We start from the raw sequence: 12,532 nt of genomic DNA on the forward strand, positions 1-12,532 counted from the left end.
GGCGACCGCGCGCCTGCGTGTTGCAGCCGCCGGGGCGCGCGCGGAGCCGGAAGTGGGGCGAGCGGCGGCGGCCGCCATGAGCTTCCTCATCGACTCCAGCATTATGGTCACCTCCCAGGTACCCCGCTACTGCGCGGCGCGGCGCCGCCCCGGAGGGGTGGGGGTGGGGGTGGGGAGGGGGCGAGGTGGGTCTCGCCGCAGCCTGGCTCAACCCGCCGTCCGCCCCGGAAGCGGCCGTTGGGAGTGCCTGGGCGGGCGGTGCCTGGGGGCGCGCGCATGCGCACCTCCCGGCGCGCGAGGCGCGTGCAGCCCCGGGGCGGGCTGCGGAGGGGCGGTCCCGGAGCGGCGGCGGCAACGGCAACGGCAACGGCAACGGCCTGCCCTGCCGTGCCGCGCCGCCCAGCTGCCTCCCGCGGTACTCGCCCCGCTGCTCGGGCCCCCTCGTCCTCGCCTGCCGAGCGGGGGGAACGGCTCCGTGCCTGGACGCGTCCGACGCCGCCCGCCGCTCGGCAGCGAAGGTGGAAAAAACCCCCTCGTCGCTGCGAGCGTAGGGGTGTTAGGCCGCCGGTTTGTCACCTGATGGCTGCCCGCCCTTTTCTGTACCCTACCCTCCCATTGCAGGAGAAGATAAGCTGCATGCGAATTTAGACTGCTTCCTTACACGTCACGGTGACCGTTGCTCTCGTGCAATTGTCAAGTTAGAGTATTATGCGTAAAAAGGTTCAGTAAATAAGGTTGGAGGGAATGGTGCTTTTCTTGTAATGCTGCCTCACTTCTATAAATTTAAATTTTCTTCAGTTGAAACAGAGAACTTCATCTTGCTATTCTCTATTTCGTACTTACTTTGTTTCTGATATTCTTCAGGAAGGCTGGTCACAGGCAGCTGGACCAGGTGATTGTTGTAGGTCCATTCCAACTGAAATATTCTAATCTGTGCTATTCTATTTGTGTCTTCTACCCCTGGTTTGCCCCGAGGAGTTTGCTTGTTTACAACTTTGGAAGATTTTTTTTATTATCTGCTTTAAGGAATTTAAAAAGACGCCACTGTTTTATCTTGAATGCTTCCTTCTCCATTGATCCGTCAGATTCAGCACTTCCTTCAGCTTTTTCTTTCTGCTGCCATCGAAGTCATCTTTCAATTAGTCTTTGTTTTACACCAGCTGAATTCACCTAGGAGCCCTTTAAACCTTTTCGTGTCATCCCATCTTCATCATTATGAAGTGGGTTGTGGTCTTAACATATGTGAAACTGTCCTATTGTTTTGTGGGAGGAAATACTGCCTCCTTCTTCATTAGCCTCCTTTGCTAGTAATTTATTGTGTCATTGTGTTCTCTTTGACCTTCCTTTCCTGCTTGCTACCCTGCTCCCTCCTCAGTAAGCATTTAAATACCCTTTCTTCCTGTCTGCCTCTCTGGCAACTGAGGTGGTCCAGCTGTTTGTTTCTGCCAGAAGGGGAAGGTTTTGCTCCCTCTTCACTTCCACTTTGCTACATAGTCCTACTCTCTTATTTGTGCTCTCTTCAGTATTTGGTTAAATGAGTTTAATTGGATCCCAGAGGGATCTGATAAGCTTCTGAGCTGGTGTGAAATTTTTGTTATGTAGTGAGGCGGGATGAGCTGAGGAAAGAGAACCTTTCCCCTCTCAGCAGCAGTTGGTTGTCTTATATAGACTTTAATGCACAACTCTGTAGTTTTCAGGACAGCTTTTGGCTGTTTCTTAGAAGTACAATGTCCTCCTACTTGATAATGCTTTGATTCTTGCTCCTAACATGCTTCTTCACTGTTAACAATTCACCCAGAACAAAAACTTTCCCATTATTTGCTTTGCATTCTAAGATCTAACTAATCTAATTGCTTTTCTTTCATTTGTGATGGCAGCTTTGCATCTTCTCATCATCAAAAGTATCAATTTTATCTTAAGTTGCTGCAGGTAATTGTCAAATGCTCAAGAATTCTCTGACTTAACATGTCACATTCACCTGCGGTACCTTAGAGTGTGAACTGTTAACGTAATGTTTTTCTGTGCTTTTGTAGAGTCCCTAACACATGGGAATTCTAGTCTTCATATATAATTTCCTCTGTTATTATTGTACTTATCTCCTCATCTCTTTATTTACTTATTTCTTTTGAAGAGTTTGTCTCTACCTTTTTCCTCCTTCCCACTGTTAAATGTGAAATTACTTTATGTAAATATCACTTGCTTATCACACTTCTTTAACTTATTACCTGTAGATAGGAGGCTTATGGAATGTCTTACCTTTTTTTTTTTTTTTTTTTGCTATCAATTACTTTAAAGTCTGAAGTCCTCCTCAAACAAGTGTTGCCAGCTGTTACCAATCACTAGACCTCGTTCCTATTGTGGTTCTCCTTTCAAGGCAAATATGTTTGATCTTCCTTGCCCAGCGTTCCAGGTATTCCTTGCCTGTAAATCATGTTAGTCTGTTACCTTTGTCACTGCTGGGATCCAGTTACTCCTGATGCACAGTGGAATCATCCACAATGATTCCTGCATTTTTGTCTTTGAAGGTTTCACATCTCCACAGGGGGGACAGAATGCTCTAGCTTTTTCCATGTGCTCTGAGAAGAAATACTATCTTTGTCCCATGGTTTCTGACATATACTGATTTTTCTCTTTGCTTTGGTCATAGCTACCTTTATAAAAAAATACTAAGTATCTTCTGAATTCTCTTTTTTGCTTGGGTTCTATTAAATCATTGCACTTGTTTTAGTCTTCTGAGGAATAGACAGGGCTACCCATGGAAGGCCTGACAACACGGTCTCCTTTTACTGCCTGAAGATGGGTAGTTACACTTTTGACCACGTTGCTTAATTATTTATTTCATTTAAGTTATCTGCAAAATAGCTGTGATATTAAGTTTGTCTCTTCAGGTGTGTGTTGAAACTTAACTAAATTTTGTAAAGTGCTCTGAGAGCAATTGAAATGCAAAGCATTATTGGCTTGTCCTGCTTCACCTGCCTTGCCCATGTGGCTTTCTGCAACTCCAGATTGTGGTTTGGGGCATTCAGCACTGCCATTTCCCTTACCTTAGAGGTGCTTTTAACACCTTTCATCCTTGTGTTAGTGTGTAACCAGATTCAGTGTAAAGACCGCTTCAGAAAAATCAAATGCATTTCCAGTCTTAAAGAAACAGCAGATATTTTAATAAAATTTACTAATTTCTAGAAGATGTATATGTTGCAGACATTCAGGTGTTTACCTTGCCTCCATTACTGTGTTTTCTGTAAAAACTATAAACTTTAATTCTGTAGATTAGAAGAGTGAAACAAGAAACAACAATGCAAAGGATTCTGGCAGGCTAGGAACCAAGGAATTCTGAGAACTTGGGGATACAGAACTGAGCTGTCTTGACTGGATCTTCTGTAAGGTCATAGCCTTCTGTGTCTGCTACACTTCAATATTTAAAATATTCTTCTCTTCGTGGTACTGCAGCAAGTTTTAACCTTTTGTGGATCTTGGGCACTTTGGCCCAGCTCTTTTCCTTCCATTCGTTTCATCTACAATCAGTAGTGAGGTAGCTTTGTATTTTGCAAGCTGCTGGATACAAATGTTAAGTGCTTCATCTTTTCTGCAGGTGCTGTTCTTTGGATTTGGGTGGCTATTCTTCATGCGTAAGCTCTTCAAGGATTATGAGGTAAGAAGGGACTTTTCATTACAGGTCTATTTCTTAAAAACTACTCCCAATTATAGAAATATTTTAAAAACTGCATTTGGCTGTTTTCTTCTCTTTAAGCCCTTTTATCTTGTTTTTAATTGTCTCTACAGTTACTTTCTAATTTCCTCTTGTGCTTCAACTTGAAAGACCCCTAGATGGCTGAGGAAATGGGTTCTCTGGGGCCAGTGAAAGTTTCCATATTGGCTACGGTTAAATAAATAAAAAAAAAACCCCAACATGGAGGAGGTGCAGGGGTAATAGGAAACTGTTTTGCCTTTTGCTTGAGTAAGCCTGCCTTATGTAATTGTAAAATTTTTGAGGCAAAATCAAATTCAGTGGTTAACTTTAAACTCAGTGAGGTGTGTTCACTGTGGCTGAATTGTTTGTGAGGATTGGATGGGATAAAACTGCTGCATTCTCTTATCCCTAGAGATATGAGAGAATACAGTCTAGGTCACAGATGGCTTAAGTGTGAGCCAAATTCAGACCCCAGAAATTTTTCTGATGTGGATCTTACTTTTAAATCTAAGGTTAAGATCAAAGAGCTCTGTTAGCAAGGGCCTATCATTAGTGAAGTTGATGCAGAGCACTGCATGCTTGACATGCCTTCTGTGTAAGGCATCTCTGTTAAATGTGCGAATAGCTGCAATCAGTGTAATACCGAGCAATGTAGGAGTTCGCCCTCTGGTTTCTAACAGGCTTTTGGTTTCTTCCTGTTTAGATAAAGGGTAAGGTGCCTTGAAGCAAGACACCCAGTTGTGTGCCATCATACCTTGTGATTTGTTTTTATTACCTGAGGGATATCAGGTTGCCATTTTAGGAATGGAAATGCCTGATGTCTCTGGTTCATTTTCTCCATTGCAGGTGCGACAGTATGTGGTCCAGGTGATCTTCTCTGTGACTTTTGCCTTCTCTTGTACCATGTTTGAACTCATCATCTTTGAGATTTTGGGAGTGCTGAACAGCAGGTGAGTCTGGGACCTCACTCAAGGACTAGCCTGCCTTGTGTTCTGCAGCATCTTCGATCCAACTTCTAAATTAATGGATTAGTCTTGGATTGGGGAAGTTGTGTGAGAATATTGTCAACTCAATGGAGGTGTTTGAGCAGCAACATTTGTTTATTTAACAGAACATGAGACTAGAAGCCATAAGCTCCCAATTTTCCATGCAATTGCTATTAGTGTGGTCTAGGTCCTTGGGGCAAGGCATTAGTCTTTGACTTTCTCCATTTGTGAAGTTAAAAGAAACGATTTCTTTTATGGGAGTATTGTGAAGCTTCAGAGTGTGCTGAAGAGCACTTTTCAGATGTTAAAGACTATAGAAACTATAAGTGCTAGCTTTTCTGTGGTGGTCAGAGCAGTGAATAAGATGTGAAGCTGATTGTGGAGTGAAAACTACTTCTGTAATAATACGGTATTTGTGAATCAAAGGCGCATCCTCCCTTGACATAGGGTGAGGACTTCTACATAAAGAGGATGTTAAAAACTGTCTACTTCAGAAGTCACTAGGAAAGAGAAGGTAGAGCAGTAACCTGTAGAGGCTAGCTGGGTTTCCTGTTTATTCTCTCTCGTCATACTTGTATAAGAGAGCAGTCAAAGGAGTTGAAAGGCAAGAAGTACAAAACTGATAAAAGGTAATGTTAGTTCTGATTGTATGTTATTAATCTGTAGAGCTTGCAGCCAGAGAGATCACTGAGGAGAATGCTTTTATAAGTGTCAATAAAGGGCTGGACATCAATATAGATGAAAATGTTTGCCTCTGAATTAGCTAGGAAAAAAGTGACAAGGATCCTAGTAATTTCTCATTCCCCAAGGCATAAAGAAGATATAAGTAAATATTGGGAACAGGACTTGTATTTTTCTATTCAAGCTAAATGAAGAGTCAGTTCAGCCAAGATGAATCTCATCTGCATTGGTCTAATCTCCTTTGGTCAGAGGAGGATTGATGATTTTGGTATATATGTGTATTTTTAAATTCTTGCTTTGCGACATCTTGCAAATGAGACAACTCACTTTGAAGTGAAACATGTTGAATTCTGAATGTTAATATTTTTAATCTTTTCAATTTGAATGAGCCCTTTTTTTGACCCAGCCACTCATCACAAAATTAATTACTGCTTATACTTAGTTTTGATTTACTGTTCAACTAGATGAGCAGTAAGTCAAATGAATGATGCTGCAGCTGGCATTTGTCACTGTAGAAATACAGTATTTGATAAAGTAGCCCAGATAGTTGTTGATTTTGAAGTGCACATTCTTGAGTTCTGTAGTAAAAAACAAAACAAAAACCCAAACCAAACAACCCCCCCTCCCCTACCCAAACACCAAACGAAATTCAGAGTATTCTATATGCTAGGCCAATATTATCCAGTGCTTGATGTAGTTGAAAGGATTGCATTGACATGTGATTGTCTTTGAGAAGTTTGTTATATTATGATAGCGTGCTAATCAGTATTTGGCTTTATTTCAGCTCTCGATATTTTCACTGGAAGCTGAACCTGTGTGTCATTTTGCTCATCCTAGTCTTTATGGTACCCTTCTACATTGGTTACTTTGTTGTGAGCAATATCAGATTATGTGAGTATTTGGTTTATGGCAGTGGGGCTGCTAACTTGAGATTATGCATAGGAATGAGAAATACCTTTTCTGAGAGAGAGAGGTGTTGGTCACTATCCCTGTAGCTCCCTCCTTCCACAGGCTTTGTTCTGGCTAGATAACTTCTCTTTGGAACTTCAGCATGAACTGTTTATTGAGCAGTTAGGAGATGCTTTACCTGACCCCAACAAATGCAGGTTTTCTTCATGGGTTTCAACAAAGTTGCGCACTTTAGAGTAATGTTACTGGAATTTGTTCCTTTACAATTTTAAGCTTGCAGCCAAACCCTGGAACCCTTGGCAAGGCTGTGTTGTTCTGCTAGAGGGTAAAAGAAATGCGGCAGAGAAGCTCAATAAATTACTCTTGCTTTTTTTGCTTACTACTGTCGGAATGAGGCCTCTTCCATGTGCTAATGGCCACGTACCCTTGAGCTATTGATATTCATCGCTCTTTTGTATTAAGCTTAGACATGTAGGTTGGAAGTAAAAAATGTGTAGTTTTGGCATGAAAATGAGGTTTTCAAGTTTCATGTTCAGGGTCACACAAGAAAGGTGCAGCTAAGTTTTCCCCTGTTCATAGTGCAGCCCTCGTCATACATCTGTGGGGAAAAGCCAAAGTAGTATATTGCTGCATTAGCTCTTGCTATGTCTCTCAAATAGCTGGTTCAGTAGGAAGTGAAGGGGTGCATACTGCTAGCTGTAGCTCTGTTAGTTGACACCTGTTTTGGCCACCTGTGCTCAAAGCAGCCTTTGGACCAAGGTAGCAATTTTGCAAGCTTGAAGAAGCCCTAGAGGAAGAATGTCTTTAAAATACTTGTTTTTTTCCTCTCCATTAGTGCACAGGCAGAAACTGCTTTTTGCGTGTGTTCTCTGGTTGACATTCATGTATTTCTTCTGGAAGCTGGGGGATCCATTTCCTATCCTCAGCCCAAAACACGGTGAGTTTCATATTCTTGCTGATTAATTCCCTCCTGAAAATAGGCTTTGTTATCTCACTTTTATCTTGGAGCTACTATTATGTTGTCTCAGCTCTGCAGTTGGGTCTCTAGAAAGTAGTTCTTGCCACTCTGATTTGAAATCTGCAATCTGAAGGTTGTCAGACTGACAGAAATGGGTGGATACATCTGAATTATTTGCATTAGTTTTCTTGCAGTACCACAGGAAAACTTTAGGGAAGTGAATGAGTCCTAACTGAACCTAGACTAAGTAAGAACACAGTGTACTTTTTGAGGACACAAAAAACTTCATCTCTGCAAATAGTTGATCACAATTTTTATTCACTTGTTTATTTTCTTGTGGAGACTAAAGCTAATTTATTTAAGAAGAAAATCAACAACCGATCCTTCATCTGACTTTTTTCAGTCAGATTATTGTTTCTTGTGACTGAAATCAAATCACTTTAGCATAGGTGGCTGTCCAGTTGACAAAACATGGCAGGGTGCCTAAACACTAGAGCAATATAGACTGTAGCCAGCAACATGTCTAGCTAGCTTCAGTACAGATTTGTACACCGCCTGAGCCCAGAGGCAGTACAGTTCCATGGTACTAGAACGTGAGTTGCTAAGTCCTGCTGGATGCCAGAGCTATTTATGTGCAGAATTAGCTTGGGTATCTCTGCACCGGAGTCATGGAACTGAGAGTGAAGTGTGAAGATACTGTGTGCACTTGGGCTACTTTGGGTCCACGTGTTAGCATGTGCCTAACTGTACTGAATCCTTCAGGCACTTAAGTGTACCAAAGGATAATAACACTATAGAACCAGACTATTCGTCACCTCGGTTTCCCGTGTAAGTTATGTTGCCCTTATCCTCTGCACTGGAAAATTGTTTGTATGTATGTTGTTCTCAACAGGTGAAATTCAGTTGGTTTCGCTCAAATTGGTGAATATGTCTGTCTGCATAGATAACGGTCAGCTTAATCTTTCTGTGCTCTAGGAAGCTACTTTGTACTAATCTGTAAGAGAAAAACTGAAGGATACCAACTGCTGTAGGGTCTGCTCATCCTTTCATCTGTGATCCTAAAACTTCACTGAAATACAGCAGCTAGTATATAGTGCAGATCCCTCTGCCTAGTGTTTCATTGCCAAGAGAAACATGTATCCACTTTGAGTTGCAGAAGGTGCTTGAGAAGGCAGAATATAATAACCCAATGGGAACTTAGCTATGGGGTTTAGGTAATCCTCTTCAGATCACTGAAAAGGTTATGTGAAGTTGCATAACAACTGCAGATTTCCAGAACTGGTAGTGGGGTGTTTTCTCTATTTAACTTCTGCTTCACAGGATGATACCTCCACAGTGCCTTATCCTACCAGCTGTAGATATAAAGTTAGAGCAAAGGATTCTAGGGTTTTTTTTCCCCTGCAGTACTACTGGGGTGCTGCTGCCCTGCATGTACGGACAAAGCTGCTGCAGGGCTTTGTCGTGTGGTGGTGGCCTAATTCAGAGAGGTGGGACCCTGTTGTGGAGGGATATGTGGCAGGAGACCATGCTTAATGAGCCCCTCATGCTGCAGTACATTACCTGTAGTGTCTTTCTCAGTGTGCCCCACCCTGCTCACCTGCATGTACAAGTGGTGTGCTGCAGACGGGGAATTGTGCTGACCAGTGGGGCCTCTTTAAGTACCTACACTGGCATCCTGTGTCAGGGGGTGCCTTGCCTGGAGATGGTGATGGCAGTGTGCTGCAGCTGGGAAATGCACCATCAATTAAGGGCTCCAAGTCAGGAGCCCTGGCTGGTCTGCAGCTTGTTTGATAGACCTGAGTTTGGGAGCTCATAGTAGAAGGAAAGTTATGCTTTACTCAATTGTGTACTAGTATTCTAGTAAAACTTAACTTCATCTGAGATGATAAAACATTCATTTTATCTGACCTGATCACAAGAGTAGGGTTGCTGTGTGTGTTATGGGGAAGCATTGCTTTAACCAGTGGAATGTCATGTCATTTTGAAGGCACCTCTGTTTTAACTGCTGCTGTCTGACAGTGTGTGGGGCAAAAGGCCAGTGTATTGTAGCACATTCTGTAGCTCGTGTAAATCTCTGTGCAGCTGCACATGACTGGGTGTCTCGGTCTCCCTTTGTGAAGTCTTTTTGCCTTGTTTTCATCATTTATTCCCCTTCTCTGAAGTGTGAAATGTGGCTTGGCGCTTGGCCATCTCAGCTTTGCGATCATGTAAGCTCCAAATGTGCTGTGTGTGGCAGCTGCTCTATAACTAGCTCCCTAAAAAGCGACTGATGCTAGTAGCACATGGCACTGTATCCTGAGAAGGCAGGTTGAGGTCTGTGGTTAATGACTGGGAGGAATAAAAGCAACTTCAGTGCTTGGTGTTGGTTACAGCACAGGCTTGATGTTCATGCTGTATTACATGAATATATGTTTTAGAGTCTACTTGGTGCTCAGGTGGAATGCCTGGTTGGTGGTCACCTCAACAACGTGTGTGCTTCCACAAGATGAATACTGAACAACCAAGAGCAGCATAAGCTTCCCATGCTGTCGCAATTCTGCTGTCCTACAAGCACAAATTGCGTCTGATCTGGAAGGGTCACTTCTAATAACAGTTGACAGGATAGGGCTTCCTCTCTATGGTTCAGATGTTTTTGGGCCAGTTTTCCAGGACTAACTGGTTTGGTAACTCCAATCCTGGTTATTGCAGAAGTGGCTTTGTGGAAGATGCCTCCTTTATAGTGTCTGGTGGATGATCTGTGTTCCCACCTTAGCAAAGTGCAATCACTAATGCTTTATTAATTTAGAACCAAAATATTAACTCTTTGTCCTCTCCAGGTCTGTCTTAAGCTTCTTCGTAGCTAGAGTTTCCCATCCCTGTTTCTAAGCATGGTAGCATGCTTTCTGAGGGAGACTTCCTACCTCTTTCTTTTCATAGTCCCTGTCTGTACTTCATATTACCTCTGGTCATTGCAGTAGGAAGGGAGTTGGATCCATAAAGCAGCTCTGTATGTGTGTTATGTTGTGAAAGCACCAAGTGTGGACCGAAGTGAAAAGAGGAAGGTTACTAATGCTGTGTTTTTCCTCTCTCAGGAATCCTGTCTATAGAACAGCTCATCAGCCGCGTGGGTGTGATTGGGGTGACACTCATGGCTTTGCTGTCAGGATTTGGGGCTGTCAACTGTCCATACACTTACATGTCCTACTTTCTAAGGTAACTGCAGCCTTGTGAAATATTTTGTCTAAATTTTTGAGATTATTCTGCTTTTCCTGTGGCATTGATTCAAGTTTTTTCATAACTTTTTTCTGAATCTAGCTATTGCCATGTCTAGATGCTAGAACAATTTCCATTGCTGAAGCGTATTCTCCTTATGCAGGCTTCTCTTTTCTTTGTTCCATGGGCATGTACATATTTCCACCGAAACAGGATAGTAGGCCTAACTGGGTGTCTTCATTTTGCAGGAATGTGACAGATGCAGATATTCTGGCTTTGGAGCGACGACTCCTTCAGACTATGGACATGATCGTTAGCAAGAAAAAACGGTGAGAAGGCAGCAGTAGCATGAAATGATTTATTTAAAGGATTTTCAGTTGATATGGTGCAAGATGGTTCTTGAAATTACCAGAATTATTAGTCTTCTCAGGGCTACATGTTCCAGTGAAACAGGCGGCTGAATTGGGTTGAGCTGTGTGGTGTTTCATTCTGGCCTGATACACAACTTTGTTTTTTTCCCAGACATATGCTCTAAATAGTACCCTTTCTTACTGCAGTGGCACAGGTTACGCTTCCAAGACAAATTGATACTGTCTGATGGCGCCTTGACTAGTCTGTAAGATGGGCACCTTTCTCTCCTGATAAGTGACCCTTACGCCACTGCAGCTGGCTCTCTTACTGGTGGTGTCAGTACAGAAATTGGTTCATACATATCGAGCACTCTCCTGCTTTGTGGATCTGCTGTTTCCTGGTCAAAGCTGAAGCAGGCTAGTGAGCTGGTGTGGACACCGCTATATTCTTGCAAATGGCAAGGTTTACGTTAGCTAAGTTTTGCAGAATTGCAAAACATTGCTAATGTGAATGCAGTGTAGTGCACAAGCATGTGTCAGAACTCTGCTTTTGTTGGTTTAGTTTATTCCAGGTACCCTAAGCAAAAAACCTACTTTTGGAAACAATGTAATTTCATTTACACTGGAAAGATTTTTGTCTGCTGTTACAAATTACATATTGCATGCCTTACTAATTGTGCAGAATAAATACAATTACCATAGTCACTTGAAAGGTTTGGCTGTCTGACACTGAATTCTCACAGCAGTACCCCAAACTTTACTTTTGGTGCGCTAATGTTTTAATGGAACCTTTTAATGTATGACAAGGGAGCTTTTAGGTAGTCTAACCTTGCTGAATTAGTCACCAGTGTGTGTATCTGCTAATAAGTATTAGCATATGAAAGTGTAGTTAAAGCATAACTTTTTTCTTCCCCTTTGAAAATGTTAAGTGGTGAACAAACGTTAACTCCATATTTGTGGTCGTGTGAGATGGTGAGTGGTGAGTACTCAGGTTTAATTGATTTAATTGAGTAGAAGCATACTAAAATACTGGCTTTGGAGTTAAAAGAAACTGTGTAGTGCTGCTTCTGACTCTGTGCTCTTTTGTTTTGTATAGCATTTCTGGTCCTGTGGTCCAGGGAGAGTGATGTTGGGGTAAAAGTAAGGATGCTTGGGACTTGTAACTGACTAACAGTTTCTTGCCTTCCTATGGCCAGGAAATCTTAATATAGCAACTTTCTAGCCATTAAGAGCCACGTAAAGTGAGATAATCACTTGGGAATTATACTGAAGTTCATGTATTCGTGTTTTTAACACCCCCCCCGCCCCGCCAAAACCCAAAAAACCCCTACGTAGTCTCAGAAATGTGCAAGAAATAGCAGAAGCTCAAGTTCTGTAGATTTTGTTCTCTTTTTGCTTTGACAGGGAGCAGTGGCTTGCATAATTGGACTATTTGCTCATGTAAAGCAGAGCTTAAAAAGTTAGATTTGTATCAGTCTAAATGCAATCCAAATCACTTGGCAGAATAGCGGGAATATCAGTATTTTACAGTGTAGGGTAAACGCTATAATTCCATAAATTGTCAGTTACTTGCTGGCCACCTTTTCAGTACTACTGATAACTCAGAACTTATCACAAGGGTTATAAGGCAATAGAACATAAAGCTTCTTTGTTTTCTTTGCTGATCTTGGCATTTCTTCTCATACAACCCTTATTCACACTGGCTCCCTTGTCAGTAGGAGATGGTTGTTGAAGGTTGTTTTCCCTGATGCTTTTTGCACAGGAA

At 42.3% G+C, this 12,532-nt stretch overlaps 1 protein-coding gene across 4 annotated transcripts in view; it reads left to right on the forward strand.

Moving 5' to 3' along the window:
* Window positions 1–12,532, forward strand: part of GPR89B (G protein-coupled receptor 89B) — a 21,104-nt gene continuing 8,572 nt past the window's right edge. For 2 of the 4 annotated variants that reach the window (XM_049824458.1, XM_049824460.1), the window contains exons 1-7: window positions 1–118; window positions 3,593–3,652; window positions 4,538–4,641; window positions 6,143–6,249; window positions 7,103–7,204; window positions 10,297–10,417; window positions 10,666–10,746. In XM_049824458.1, coding sequence (XP_049680415.1) covers window positions 77–118; window positions 3,593–3,652; window positions 4,538–4,641; window positions 6,143–6,249; window positions 7,103–7,204; window positions 10,297–10,417; window positions 10,666–10,746 — 617 coding nt within the window. In that variant the 5' untranslated portion in view covers window positions 1–76. Of the gene's footprint in view, window positions 119–359; window positions 721–3,592; window positions 3,653–4,537; window positions 4,642–6,142; window positions 6,250–7,102; window positions 7,205–10,296; window positions 10,418–10,665; window positions 10,747–12,532 lie in introns of those variants that run through there. The other 2 variants (XM_049824459.1, XM_049824461.1) reach the window with 2 other exon arrangements.

The sequence above is a fragment of the Accipiter gentilis genome, chromosome 21 (genome assembly GCF_929443795.1).
Source record: "Accipiter gentilis chromosome 21, bAccGen1.1, whole genome shotgun sequence".
Classification (NCBI taxonomy): domain Eukaryota; kingdom Metazoa; phylum Chordata; class Aves; order Accipitriformes; family Accipitridae; genus Astur; species Astur gentilis.